At 44.3% G+C, this 14977-nt stretch overlaps 1 protein-coding gene across 1 annotated transcript in view; it reads left to right on the top strand.

Moving 5' to 3' along the window:
* Positions 1-14599, top strand: part of PLCH2 (phospholipase C eta 2) — a 74849-nt gene extending 60250 nt beyond the window's left edge. The window contains exons 17-24 of the mRNA XM_068171408.1: positions 7-114; positions 290-414; positions 790-874; positions 1373-1519; positions 2424-2503; positions 6684-7023; positions 11607-11631; positions 11740-14599. Of these exons, the coding sequence (XP_068027509.1) occupies positions 7-114; positions 290-414; positions 790-874; positions 1373-1519; positions 2424-2503; positions 6684-7023; positions 11607-11631; positions 11740-13339 (2510 nt within the window). The 3' untranslated portion in view covers positions 13340-14599. The remainder of the gene's footprint in view (positions 1-6; positions 115-289; positions 415-789; positions 875-1372; positions 1520-2423; positions 2504-6683; positions 7024-11606; positions 11632-11739) is intronic.
* Positions 14600-14977: the final 378 nt, after the last annotated feature.

The raw sequence follows: 14977 nt of genomic DNA, 5'->3' as shown, positions 1-14977 counted from the left end.
TGATAGTTGCACTAAACTACCAGTCAGAGGGGAGAATGCTGCAACTGAACCGGGCCAAATTCAGTGCCAATGGGAACTGTGGCTATGTCCTCAAACCAAACTGCATGTGTCAAGGTAAGGAAAACCTGCAAAACCAGTGGAACACTGATTGCAGGACAGGGTTGAGTGTGAGGCCTTGTTACAATTTGTGTAAAGATACATTTCTGATGCCAGAAGAAAAAAAGCCAGAAGGTATCTGTAATTAAAGTCATGTTGCACTTTCACATTATGGGACTTTCCATTCTTACAGGTGTCTTTAACCCAAATTCTGAAGACCCACTGCCTGGTCAATTGAAGAAACAGCTGGTTCTAAGAATTATCAGTGGTCAACAACTCCCCAAACCACGTGATTCCATGCTGGGAGACAGAGGAGAGGTATGGGACAGCTGTGATTGTTATTTTGTGATGCAGAAGGTTTATTTCCATACTGGGTGAGCTAAGGATGAGGATTTCACACCCTGCTGTCAGGAGACACAGACCATGAATGAGTCCTACCTCTTCAGGTGGTTTTCTTCACTTTTAAACATCTCAGCAGTGGTTTGATGGTTTTCCTCAATTGTTAACAAAGTACTTCCAGGAGAAGTAAAAAAAGGGAGAGAGATCTTATCAATTTAATAATCCACTCCATAAGGCTCAGGACCAATAATTACCCAGACATTCATGTAGAATGCCCATTTTGTAAAAGCCATTTGCTTGGGTTTCATCTTTGTCACTCTTTCTTTTCAATATCTGTTGCTTTTTGTTTTTCAGATCATAGATCCATTTGTTGAAGTAGAAGTTATAGGCTTACCTGTTGATTGCTTCAAAGAACAAACCAGAGTAGTTGATGATAATGGTAAGATTATCTGGGATTTAGGTTTTTTATGGCTGAAACATCCTCTTTCAGGCAGGTTTTTTCATAAAAATAGGAGTAGATAAGATTTGGTGCCTATTATGACAAAGCACTGAAAATTGGATTTCAGCATTTTTAATCTTAATTAGACTTGGATTTTGACTTGTTTGACTGAGTTGATATGAATATGCTGAAGGTCTTGATATGAAACAAAACATTTGTTTTCTCATTGTGTGTGAGAGAAGGGTATTTTGAGCTTGCTGTGGTCAAAAGGCAGTTGGCCCAACCCCTGCTGGAAGCAGGGCCAAATTTAGGTAAAACCCAACTCTATTCCTTACAAATCCTTGTGCTGCTCCTTGTGGGAATGCTAGATTTCCCAAGAACAACAATCAATCTGTCAGGAAAACCACAGTGACACCACAGCTTAGGCATTCCTTGTGCAGGCAGACTTCTTGTTTGTTGTGAATGAGATACCTAAAGGCTGATTCTCCCTTTTGGAAGGTTTTAACCCCATGTGGGAGGAGACCTTGGTGTTCACAGTGCACATGCCAGAGATTGCCCTGATCCGGTTCCTCGTGTGGGATCACGACCCCATCGGGAGGGATTTCATCGGGCAGAGGACAATAGCCTTCAGCAGCATGATGCCAGGTAAGAAAAAGGGGACGTCCCAAATTAGTGGGCTGGATTTTTTCCTGTGAAAAATGAAAATTAATGTATCTGCTGCAGAAATTTCTAGTTAGAACAAGAGTTTGGGCCCTGAGTTCTCTGCCTTAACTCCTGACTGATATGGTGATGCAGACTAAATCAATTGACTCCAGATTTTGGGACTAGATTTTGAAAAAATGGGTAAGATTGTCATGCAGGGTGGGTAAATACTGTGGGCTTGAAGGCTTCTATACAGAATCTTTGCTCCTTTAGTGCTTTTTCCTCTCTTTCTTCACACCAGTTCTTGAAAAAACTCTAGGGTTTTACTTGGTTTTATGACTATGAGTAGTAGTTTAACACAGAACAGAATGTTCATTAGAACCTATTCTAATGATGGGATCCAGGTTATTAAATGCCATTCTCTGACAGTTTTCTCTTTCTGTTTTCATATCATTCTTCTTTCACATTAAAACTTCTTGTGTGTATATTTTTCTTTCCTTTCAAAATAAAGAAAAAAGAGTTTGTCTTAAAGATTAAAAAACCAACCAGTCTCACTAAACTGACCTTGGATGAAAGGTTTGCAGTCTTAATAATGGACTGAAAAACCAGAGGAGAGAATGTGGTCAAGTTTAAATCATGGCTTGACAGCAGCAATAACAGACCCTGGATGAGACAGGACACGGCTGTTTTATGAAATCATGACAAAAAATGGGGGTGAAGTTTGCAGGTGGTGTGGCTCAGGTACACCTGAGTGTGGCAAGGTGATGCTCAAGCCTGGATCCTCACTGTGAGGAGGAGCTGGGAAAAACCTGCTTGATCTCTTCTGCTGCTCACAAAAGGAGAGTCTCCAGCTGCTCCTGCTGTGACCTGTCCCAGCCCTGTGCCAGCTCTGCTCCCTCTGTTTCAGGTTACAGACACGTGTACCTGGAGGGCATAGAAGAGGCTTCCATCTTTGTGCATGTGGCTATCAATGACATCTGTGGTAAGGTGAGTGTCTCTGTGGTGTGCAACACCCCCACAGGAGCTGCCAGGATCTTGTATCACACCAGGAAAGCTCAGTGGGTGAAGGTCCAGGCTGACATTATTGTTCACTTAGAGTAAAATTGATCTCTGTGCTTGTCATGGTAGCCTGAGATCTTTCTGAATATCCATGGAGATAAAGGCAAATCATAGGGAAAGTTATAAAAGAGATTCTTGCAGTGCCTTTTTGAGGAAGCCATGGGGGAAGGTTATTTCCTTGCAGCACACACATTTGTATAAATAATGTGATTGTGAGTGAACCAAAGGTTACACACCTTAACCCTGAGCACTTGTTCCCTGCAAAGCTGATGCTTTAAAGGCTCTGCCTGATGTTTTGGCATTTTAAATTTAATTAAATTCTACAAGCTTATTTGCTTTGGATTTTTTGCCATAATAACTCTTAAAATGCAGAGGAAAGGTGATGCTAGTAATAGCTGGACATATTTATACTCCTTGTGTGTTATTAAAGCTGTGATTGTTTCACATGCAGGAAATAACTCTGTGTGCCACATCTCAATTTCCACGAAAGTAAAGCCCTAATTTCAGACTTGTTCTAGGCCAGATAAAAAAGAGACAGCTCCTGTCCTCTCAGTGCAGTGATTGTGCTGTCAATGGCAGTGAAATCAGGGACAAAGCACCTTGCAGGATCCCAGTTTGTCCCGCAGCAGTGAGATGCAATTTCAGCATCGCGACAGCAGGAGGAGGCATCCAGCGGGCTGGGAATGCCCAGCTCCTCCTCCAGAGGGAAATTCGAGCTATCCTGAACAGGAAAACAGCTTTTTTAGACTTTAATCATCACTTAGTTGCTTAACTCCAGTCGCTGCCCTTGCCAGCAGTGTTTAATGGGAGGGCCAATATTCATCCTCTGGGAATGGCTGAAGTATTTTCAATTCAAACCTCCTTTGGCAAATTCTCTCTCTGATTAACCTTAATTTCCTAGCCTTTCATAATTATTTGCTCTTACTAACTTCTTCCTGAGTGACTGGCTGGTGATAGTTTGCAGAAGGGCAACCTGTCCATTTAAACTTAGGTAGTTTTTTTGGGACATAGATTTTTCTTGGTGTTCCCTGATTGGTTCTCATTGTCACTGCAGTCCCTCTGGGTTTGCTGGTGTTAGGAAGTGATTCTGTGCACTGACAAAATATAAGGATTTGGAAGGAAAGTCTGTATGTGTTGTGGTTTTGTTTTGTTGGTTTTTTTTTTTTAATTTATAATTTTTAATAAAAACTACTGAAAATGTGGAACAAATATTACATGTCCCTTTCTGGTTTGGTCTGTCTGAATCTCTTTTTCCTTTGATTTTTGGTTAACAGACTGCTGTCCAAATCAGAATTTTTTATTTTCTCCTCTCTTAATTATGGGCAGAAAAATCACCCCAGTTATCAGCCTGATTTTACCCATCCTTTATTAATCCAGACATTCTAATGCGAACATTTACATTTTGGGACTTTTTTGTAAATGGAGATATTCCACCTGCTCAGTAGCTTGATATTACTAAAACAGTCTTAGATTTTTTTTTTTTCTGCCTTAACTTGTGTGTGAAATCTCTTCCAGATTGTTTCCTGGAAAGGCTTTTCTTTGTTTCTGTCTCTTCTGTGGTCTGCTATGTACTGCAGGATTTCTTGTGGTTTTTCTAGATGTGCCTATCTCTGAGCTCCTCCCTCACTGTTACTCTGCCTTTACTCTGTCTGTTTGTGATTTCAGTGGGCTTCTCTATGTCAAAACAGTCTCCTTTTAGAAGCAGAGCGTTTTTAGACGCCTTGAAGGTACCCCTCCTGTCCCAGGGAGGTGCAGACACCACCACACACCTGCATGCCTTGAGCTGGTAGCTTCATCAGCATCAACCTTTCCTTGTTAGCATTTTCGAGCTCTCCAACTCATGGGACATGAATTGTGACATTTGACTGGGTCACCCCTGTGGGGTCATTGACAGCCACAGAGCCCTCCCCGTGTGAAGCAGATCCAGGATAAAAGTCCTGCCACTCTCCCCCTTCCCTGAGCCCCTCCCTCTCCTGCTTTTTCTCTTGAGGGCTATAATTCAAACCCCTTCTTTCACATGGAAAAGAACGCTGACAGTGAAGCATTTGCTAAATTGTGGGAAAGCCTCTTGTGCTGTTTTTCAAATCTGCTTTCCAGAGTGAAACAGCCCTGTAAAAGCTGGGCTGGAAGCTGAAAGCACAGTATCCTGGATCTCCCTCAAAACTGCTCTCTTTTATTTTTTCCCTTCTTTTAAAACTTTTTTTTCTCTCCCCAAGTTAATCAAATCTGCCTTTGTGTTCTTGAATCACTCCATTGATTCAAGCAACAGTGTCCAGCTTAACAAAGCTGCAGCAAACAAGCCAGAATGACACCTTGGGCCCTGCACTGCGTGTCACCCATTCCATCAGTGCTTCCCTTTTCTTTTTGGTGGATATTATTTGTCTGTATTGTTTGTATGACAATTTTTTCTGGGTTTTGCAAATATTTATATGTTCTGATTTTTATAGCAGTAAATGAATGTACTTGCCAACTTATCTCCCAGTAATACAAGAAGACTGTTCAGTAGTCTGGCTCTCACAGAAGATTTTCCAATATTTAATATTTTCCTTGCATGGGAAGAGCCAAACCCCACCATCTTTATCTCATCCTAAAGGCAATTTTTGATAATGTCCTACTCACACTGGAAAATGGCACTTGATAACTAAACTAAATTGATTAAATATTATATTAAAACATAATATTATGAACACTTTTATTGGCCCTTGTGTCAGCCAAATAAACCTTGGCCCTACATGGCAGCTTGGGCAGGACACTGGGGGTAAAAGCAGCTCTTAGCCCAGGCTCAGTGCACAGGGCAGCCAACATCTGCATTAAGCCCTGCACAGCAGGATTGGAAATGCACGAGCAGGCACTCAAATATTTATTTTGGGGTGAAGGACTGTTGTAATTTAAATGAGACACTTCTGTGCCATTGTTTGGCACTGCAGAAATGTGACCTCACGTGACATCCCAGGGCAAAACTGGAACTGGCAGCAAGTGCCAGCAAGCGTGGCTGCTGGTCAGGTTCTGTCATGGGCTTCTCAAAATGCACTTCAGTCATGGTGCACCCTGGGTTTATTCATTCTTGATGCTACAGCTGCTAAAAAGTCTGATCCAACTGGGAAATAAAGAGGGCAAAGGGAGAGTAGATTAAAAGAGAAATGCCTTTCTGTGCTTGAAGTGATCTCTGTGCACAGAGCAAACCAACGCTGTCTCAGGCATCAGCCTGGGCTTGAAAAGTTGGCAAGTACACCTGGAATGTTTGCAGGAATGCTGGAACTCTGTTTCGTTGAAATGTAAATCAGTTGTATGGTGGTGGGAGATTTATGATGGTGAATTCATGTGTTTAATGCTTAAATAACTACTGAAGACTGTGGAGAACTGTAATGTGACACTGACTAACTTCCCTTGTTTATAGTGTGTTTCCTCAGTGCTGAACACATACACGAGTGTCTTGGGATAAGTGTTGTATGGTAGGAAAAATTACCAAAATGTAATCACACAGGTAGAAACTGAAATACTCAATGATCTTTTGTGTCTGTATAGTTATCTGCTATTCATGACAGGGCCCAATTCAATTCAAGTGTAGATCTCCTTTATATTGAAAAAATATTCTATTTTATGGTCAGTGTTTATTTCCCAGCAGTTCCTAGAAAATGCATTTACAGCAAGGACTTTAAATACATCTGCTTTGGATGAAACTGAGAAACTCTTCAGCTTTCAGAATAAAATCCTTGTAGACAGAAGTATTTCCTCCTTTTTTTTTTTCTTTTTTTTTTTTTTTTGTCTTTTCAATAGCTCTAATGTTTATGTGGATGTTGTAAGTAGTTACATGCTAGAAAGAAAATGATGACAAATACAGAGATAAGTGTGGCTGGAAAATGTTATCTAAAAACATAGCTGAGAAAAAAAAAAGATGTGTTATTTTGCAAGGCTGCTGTTAGTGATTTTTTTCATTTTTAATGCCTGTCCTATTTCTGGGTTAGTTCTCATGCTGATGGTAGGAATATAGCAGGAGACTATATGTGAATGATCATTTGTTCATGAGTTCCTGTGCCCAGAGGAAGAGCTTTGCATTTTTTATAAGGGACTTTTTAATATTTTTATTCTTTTCTCATTTCTTTTGCAGGCCAAACAAGCTCTAGGTCTAAAAGGGCTGTTTCTCAGAAATCCAAAGCAGGCCTCTCTGGACAGTCATGCTGCTGGGCAGCTCCATCGCAAACATTCCTTTAGCAGCCACATCCTGAGACGGACGGCCAGTGCACCCACCAAGAGCCAGAAGAAGAACAAGAAGGGCTTTCCTGAAATTGCTTTTGACACAAAGGACAGCAGCTCTGCAGGGGCTGGAGAAGGGCAGGAAGTGGAAGCTGCCTCCCAGCCTCGCTTTGTGCAAGAGCCAGAAAGTGCTTCCCCCTCCCCAGCTCCCCGAGACGGTGCCGGTGGGGAGGCACCTGGCAAGGGCTTGAAAGGTAAGGCCCAGGGCTCTCCCAAAGGGCCAGGGCAGAGCTGTGCCCACCCCAGGGCTCCCTTCAGCGAGCCCTTGCCCAGGGCACACAGGGTGAGGCTGCAGGAGCCCCAGGGCGAGAAGCAAAGCGTCTTCGCCCGCTGTGCCATCAACAGCTCGGGCAGGATCGGAGTGGCCACCAACTGCATGAAATGCATGATTGGCTCCAAAGAGAGCCCTGACCCAGAGGGGCCGTGGAGTGACCACCCTGGCAGGCCCATTGCTAGAGAGCCCCTGCAGCCTGGGCAGGGCAGCAGTGCAGAGGAGAGGGTAGAGCTCCGGAGCTGGGTGGTCAGAGGGCAGCCCAGGCCACTCTCAGATTTGCAGCCCTGCAGCAGCCCTGGAACTGCAGGTGACGTGGCGAGGAGCACTCAGTGTTCTGTGACCCCAGGGAAGACGAGTGCTGACTCTAAGTGTCACGGAATAAAGGCTCATTCCCGGCAGCGGTGGCAGTGCCAGTCAGGTGGCAAGTATGGAAGCACTGTCAACTTGGTTGCAGCCAGCAATGGCTCTATATCCTCCAACTCCAGCAGTCTAGAAAGCCTTGGAAGCCCAGAATTCCCCAAGCACTGGTCTGAACCTTCTCGAAGGCAAGTGGGCACCCTACAGAGGGAAATGAACGCCTTGTTCGTTCAAAAATTGGAGGAAATTCGAAGTAAATCCCCTATATTCTTTACTGGTAAGACCAGATTTTCTTCACCCTTCTCCACTGTAGATCACATCATTGTCTCAGCTTCTGCATAGCATCCTTACTTAGAAGCTCCTCTATGTTGTTTGGCTGTCAAGAGGTCTTTTTTTTTTTTTAATTTTGGCAATGACAGAAGAAAAAAAATTGCATAAATATTTTTATTTTCTTTTTTGTAGCTGTGTCTGGTTTAGCTTAGTCCTTGCCATGCCTAGTTAACCATCTGCAGTAGTGACACTGTCAGTAGTCCATAAATGTTGGGGTTCTTTGTCCAGGGTTTTTTGTTTCCTTGATTTTCTTAGTGAATGTGGTATGATACTAAGTAAATTTTAAGATCCAAACCAGAGCATTAAGTGCGATTGAATATGGAAAACCCACATCAACAAACAATATTTCCATTATCAGCCTTTGTGATCCACTGAGGGATAACCACATCAGGAATGATGTCCAATGTGCTCTCTGATAACAATAAACCTGTGCCCTCCTCAAAGATCTTGCAAAATCACTGCTGTCAGTCCAGGAATTACTGGATGGATTTCTGTGCTCTGTTCAGGAGATGTATTTTATAAACACAGCAGCCCATTCTGGTCCTAAGTGTGTGTGCAAACATTTCTACTGTGCTGTGATGTTCGTGGCCTGAGGACAGAGCTGCACAGAGCAGCAGTGTGTGATCTGCTGCTCCCTGACACCAGCCAGGCTGGGGCACTCCTGCCATTCCCCACTGCAACCCAAAACGTGCCCACTTAGAGGAAAGTTCCTAAAGCTGCAGCATTTTGTGGTTGTTTCAAACAGGAGTGTGCTCACTGGGACTGTGTGGCTGCACCTCTGCCATGAACTGGGGGCTTGTAAAGATGGGAAATCAAAGCAGAGGCAATCAAAGGATATCTTTTAGTAAGAAAAATGGCATTTTTCCTCCTGATTTGGCAGGAATGGGACAGAAGGAAAGAGATTTTGATAAGAATTTTCTGCCTCACAGAATTGTAAGGAGAAAGTAGGAAATACAGCTTTTGGCTGTGACTGCAAGAGCTCCTCTTCAAATCCCTCACTTTCCTTATTAATTGTCCAAGAAATTTGGACACTGATGATTATATTTTCATGAGCAGTGAAGTGATTTTGGTGCTTTTCCTAGGATGTAATCCCTTTTTAAATAACAGATTCTGACTGCCCACTATAGTGTGCTTCTTTGAAAGCCTCAGACAGAACTTTGAGACATTTTATTTATTTGACCAATTTCATCTGGTTGGGCGTCTGCAATTTACCCTCTACTTTTTTACACTTTTTTTTTTTTTAACTTATTTTTCCAATATCTGCTTCAGGCTTTTAGGAAAATACCAGGACAATGGGAGGGGAGAAATTTGCTGGTTCCCGTGACATGCAGTTAATCCAAAGCAGCAGAACTCTTTCTATGCCTAAATTATTGGCATTGGGCTTTTCACAAACCCTGAGTACTGTGACATATGAAACCATTTCCCATTATCAGTGCCAGCTCCCCTGCCAGCCCCCCAAGTCACTAAACAAATATTATGATATGCTTGAAATTTGATTAAATCCAGCTGACTTCCCAAGCATGGAATCAGCAAACCCTTAAAATGGTGAAATGGTGCCTTGGACTGGCTGCTGCTGGTCCAGTGACAGCCCCTCTGTTTGCACAAACAGCTCCCATTCCCATCCTCCTGCAAGGCCATGCCTTGGGCCAGGAAACCAGGGAAACCAGGGAAACCAGCTCCATGGCTGCACTTGGGAATTGGCATTCTGCTGGGGGAAGTGCCCCTGGGAAAAGGCAGGAAACTATAGCTGGCCCTTTAGTATATATTAAATAAATATATTTAATAATTTTCATTATAATTTATATCATATAAATATATATAATAATAATTTAATTATATATAATATTAATATAAATATATAGGCAGGAAATTATAGCTGGCCCACTATTATGTAATAAATAAATACATTTAATAATAATAATTATTATTTATATCATATACACATATTTCATAATTTAATGATATATAATATAGATATATTTAATAATAATTTATGAATATATATATAAGTTATATTTTATAATAATAATTTCAGAGTTTTTATTATTACTATTGCTGGCCCAGCATTACATTTTCCAGTGATTTCTCTTCCCAGCATGCCCCAGTCAGTGCTGGTGGGTGGGCGGAAGGAGAGTTCGTAAGCCTGATCAGCTCTGGGCCCTTCCTGACACTCCTCCAGACACTGAGAGTCTGGAATGTTGGATTTGGGTTATGGGCACAGGTGCCTGATTCCCTTCCAGCACTCCCAGCTAATGCAGGACAGGCCAGGGAAGAGCTGCTCCCGCCCCTGAGTTCTGCACTGGGCTGGAAATCCTGGTGCCAAGGGAAAGGCCTGGTATTGCCTGGGCAGGTTCTGGGAGTGATGTTTTCCATTAGGAGAGGGCTTTGGAGCAGAGGAGTCCAGATTTCTCTGAGCAACCTGGAAGGTGTCCTTGCCTGTGTCAGGGTACTTGGAACGTGATGATTTTTAGGGTCCTTTCCATCACAAACCACTCTGTGATTCCATGATTCTGTGATTGCATTCCCCCATCCAGTGGAGTGTGCTCCTTCAACACTAACAAATATTTTCATCCTTCTATGATAAAAAAAATTAACCTAATATCTGTCCTTGTGTGGATTCCATTGAGTGCTCTGGTTGGTCAGAAATTCTTAGGATCCTACAACCATGTGTGAATATTCCTGCATGTCTCCTTTCCCTCCCTCAGCACCAATTTTTCCTGTTATCTGCACCTGCCTTCCCTACATTAACTGCATTTTTCCTCTGTTCTGTCCTCTTATTCTACATGCACACTCTCTCTCTCTCTAGTTAAGAACTGAAAGGACAAGCAAGTCAAAGGTAATGTCTGCTGAGTGTCCCTGATTGGAGCACCCTGTTGCCTGTAGTCATGGTTTTTGCCTGTTTGCTGCCCTATAATTACCTGCTCCTGTATCCTCGAGGTCGTGGTCTGGCTCGGTGGTGCTTTGTTAGTTCTGGGATGCATGTCTGCACTGTGCTTTGGAGATATGGGAAATAATCTTTTTGGCATGATTGCTTTGGCTCCCGGGGTGCAGGTGATAAACATTGCAGAGAATGGAGCATTTTCTCCAGGTAATTGCTGGCTGTAGTGATTCTCCAGGGTTGCACTCACAGCCTGCTGTTCATGACCCATCTGTCTGCAGAGTTTTTTTGAAATAGAAATTACCAAGTTTTTTTAGGAAGAACAAAGTCTGTTTAAAGCTCTTGTTTTGTTTCTAAAAGTCCCATTGCCAACATTCCACTGTCTGAAGATCATTTGTAATCTGCTCCACAAGTCCTGTGCTGCTTCTCTTCTGAGTGGCTGGTCATTGGGATCACATCTGCTGGTCAAACTGGTCTTTGATTATTGTACATGCTCTGGTTGTGCTCTGATACCCTGACCTGTTTGAGTGCTGGAAGGAAGGAAAACTGCAAATCAAGTGGTGCTGGATGGTGGAGGAAGAAAAGCTGGTTTACAAAAGGGGACACAAAGGGCAAAAATTGCTGGGTACTGTTGTTGTTTGATAAGAAAACCAGAACGGTCACATGGTGCTGCTGTGCATGGACTGAGATTTCTTGAAGCAACAGGGCTTTGTGCAGCTAAAACTGAATGTGCAAAATGTTTTGCTGCCTTTGGCCAGGCATTTGGAATCACAAGTTATTTTTAAAATCATGATTAACATGGGCAACTTGTACCTTGAGAACAAAATGGTAACACATAAGGAATGAATCTTAGTTAAGCTGTAATTTGTAAGACATAACTAACCCTGTATCTCTGTTTTTCTTGTTTCTTTCTTTTTCTTTTCATGCCTCCCAAGCAGACGTCTGCCACTTCTCAATGCAGAGGTCAGTCACTTCCTTATGCAGCCTAGAAACGATCACAGAAGAGCCTGTCCTTGCCAATGAGAACCATCACTGCAGCCTTCTCTTCCCCCTGCCCGTTAGCCCTTACAGTGATTCTGAGGAAGGATCTGGGTCTGACCATTCCACCGAAGCTCCATCAGAGGGAAGCAGCACACCCAACCAGCCTCAGGAGCCCCTACCCTCCAGAGAACAAGGAGCAAATCTGGCTGCAGAAGACCAAGGCCAGCATGTCCCAAGAGCAGCTGACACAAGTTTAGTAGCCGCAAAGGATGAGAGGACAAGCGTGGCAGGATGTCCCACAGAAGGAAATGGCTGGACACAGTGCAGTGAGGCTGAAGATCAGGGTGGATCAGCAGCACATCCCCAAAAAGCCAGGCTGGTAGAGGCAGCAGATCATGGTGCTGGCCAACCTGTAGGAAACGGCCAGAAGCAAAACAATCAACCAGGTCAGGTATTAGCAGACGCGAAAAGCACCTCTGAATCCAAAGGGCAAAACCCAGGTGCAGCAGCTGTTCCACCACAGCCAAGCAGTGTCACTAACAGCCCACAGGCAGATTCTCCCCAGAAAGCCCGAGCTGCACAGGCTCTCCCTGTCTCTGTTTCTCAGACGAGCTCTTACACGTTGGCAAGGAGGGCAAAGAGTGAAGGACTGAAGATGTCAGACTCCTCAGCCTTAATAAAAATTCCGAGCAGCCAGTCTCCAGCAGCTGAGGTGTACTTTGATGCCACTGTCAACGACCGGATCTGGAGCAAGCTGGACTGCAGCAGCCACCGTGACAGCATGTCCTCCTCGTCCAGCATGTCCTCCAACGACACCGTCATCGACCTCTCCCTCCCCAGCCTGGCTCGCAAAAGCCTCCCGGACCTGGGCATCCGCCAGGACAGCCTGGAGCCCCTGGCCATCAGGAAGGGCATGCGCCCACGCTCCGCCACCACCTGCAGCACCGAGATGCCAATGGTCAGCAAGAGCAAGTCCAACCCCAACCTGAGGTCCGGCCAGCTGCCGGCTGATGAGCTGTGCCCCCGGCCCCTGGCCAGGAGCCCTCAGGACGCCTTCTCATCCATTCCTAGAAGGCACACCTGGAGCAGGCTCTACATGGAGAGTCTCAGGCAGTCCTCTCACAAATCCAAAGCGCATGACACCGTTGGGAATAACCAGACAAAGTCCAAAAGCCTCGGGGACCTTACCTCTGACGACATCGTGTGCACTTTTGAAAGCAAATACCGCAGCATCAGCAGGAGCTTCGTAACCCGCTCCATGCGGGAGCAGCGCCGCTCCTCGGGCCTGCGGCCCTCGGCCAAACCCCGGGACGAACTGACTGAGCAGCTGAAGAAGCTGACAGCCTTCCAGCAGGAAAACGATATCACCTCCCCCATCAGCCTTGAGCCCAGCGAGTCGGAGGAGGAGGGCGAGAGCGTGGGGCTGCTGCGCCGCTCGTCGTCGCGCAGCCAGAGCCGCGTGCGCTACATCGCCAACAGAGCGCGGCAGGCCCAGGAGAGGCAGCGCCTGCAGGGCCGGGCACAGCTCGGGGGCAGCCCCATCGAGGAGAGGGGCAACCCCGAGGGCGCCTGCAGCGTGGGCAGGGCCGGCTGCACCGACCCCGCTGCCCATGCGGCCCTGCCGTCCTCGCCCAAAGGCCAGCCCGACTGCGCGGCGGACACCGAGGTGTTCTTCATGCTCAAACTGTGACCCTGGCAGCGCTGGGCACTGCTTGCACTCCTGTCACAGCAAAACACAGCGACCTGAGAGGCCCAAAACATCCTGCCACGGCTCGGTGCTTCCTGGCCTTCCCTTGAGCCCAAGGGTGCTCGATACCACGACTCCAAAGATGAGGATTCATTTTTAATTGCGCTTTGCCCGGCCTCCGATTTGGCCTCCTTTGTGTGTGACCACTTCTTGCGTTTGCTGTTTGCTCTTGGTCTTTACTAATTTCAATAATTCTTCTGACAACAGTAACCTTGATGTTTAATAGCTAAATGTGATGCTAACGACAGCTAAGGTGAATTTTGCTCTTACAAATCATGGATCCATGTAAGGAGGCTGGACTTAAAATCACATTTTATTTTCTGGAAGAGTTTGAGGCCTCTGAGGGTGTGAATTAATAAGGTAGTAGATACAGTCCAACTTCCATTGTGGACCTGCTTATTTCAGTGAAAATCCATATTTTCTCTTTGAAGAAGAGCTCTCTTGTTCCAAAGCAATGCTTTTATAAACCCAGCCTGTTTATATATCTATATATATATATATATATAAATATCTATATATATACACCTGTGTGTATGCAAAGATATGTCTGCACATGTATGTACACCCTGAACCTGAACTGTGACTGCTCCTTGTCTCAAGGCATTGTCTGAGGGAATTGAGACAGGAGAGAGAAGGGAATGCCTAAAAATAGACAGGAAATATCTTCTGACTTTACTTCAGAAATGGCTACGAAGCATGTTAGTCTTTTCTTGAAACAGCATGTCCCTTCTTATGGTATTTTAACAATGCTGCTGTACATAGCACTTTTTGGATGAATTTTACTATTTCTGTATTGCACTGCCATGCAAAATTTTCAATGATATGTTTAAAAAAAAAGAGATATTTAATTTTTTTAGATGGACATATTTAGAATTAAATAACCTAAACAGAGTAATAATTTTTCCTCCCCCCTTTTTTTTACTTTTTATTTTTAGGGATGTTGTCATGTGTCCCCCCCCCCCAAGTCCCCAATTATTATGTCATTTATTATAGATGTACATTTTATCAGTGATGGAGAAGAATGTTTACTGAGATGCATTTTAAAGAGAAACAGAGGTTTAATTTTATTTCAGGCTGCATAGAGTCCCTATTATTGAGAGGATATTTTGCCTTTGTAATGATTCTTTTGTGTATATTGCAAAATTTAAGAATTTGTTTGTAAAACCACCTTACACTACTAAAATAAACATATTTAACCTTCCAGCTGGTGACTCTTTAGCTGTAACACAACACTGGGATTTATAATACACAAACATGGTTTGTTTTTCAGCTTCCTTTGTGGATAACATTTAATTTTACTCTTTTTCAGAGGAGTAGCCAGCACAGACCCAGCTCAGATTCTCTCAGGTCCTCCAGAACTTGTGCAAGGGTTGGCAGAGACCGACATTCTGTGGTGTGAGACACAGCACAGGGGCTGGGGCAGAGCCCTGGCTGAGAGGATGAAAATTCTGGGGGAACTGGTGGAATTAGTAGCCAAACAGACAGAAGGAGCTGATCCATCCTGGAGCAGCTGTACAAGTAACACAGATGGCCCTGTTTCATCACTGAGGGGGCTTAAAGTCTGGCTGAAAATGCTGCAGC

This window comes from Anomalospiza imberbis, chromosome 23 (genome assembly GCF_031753505.1).
Source record: "Anomalospiza imberbis isolate Cuckoo-Finch-1a 21T00152 chromosome 23, ASM3175350v1, whole genome shotgun sequence".
In the NCBI taxonomy this organism is placed as follows: domain Eukaryota; kingdom Metazoa; phylum Chordata; class Aves; order Passeriformes; family Viduidae; genus Anomalospiza; species Anomalospiza imberbis.
The sequence above is the reverse complement of the archived record's forward strand: the minus strand, read 5'-3'. Positions and strand labels throughout refer to the sequence as shown.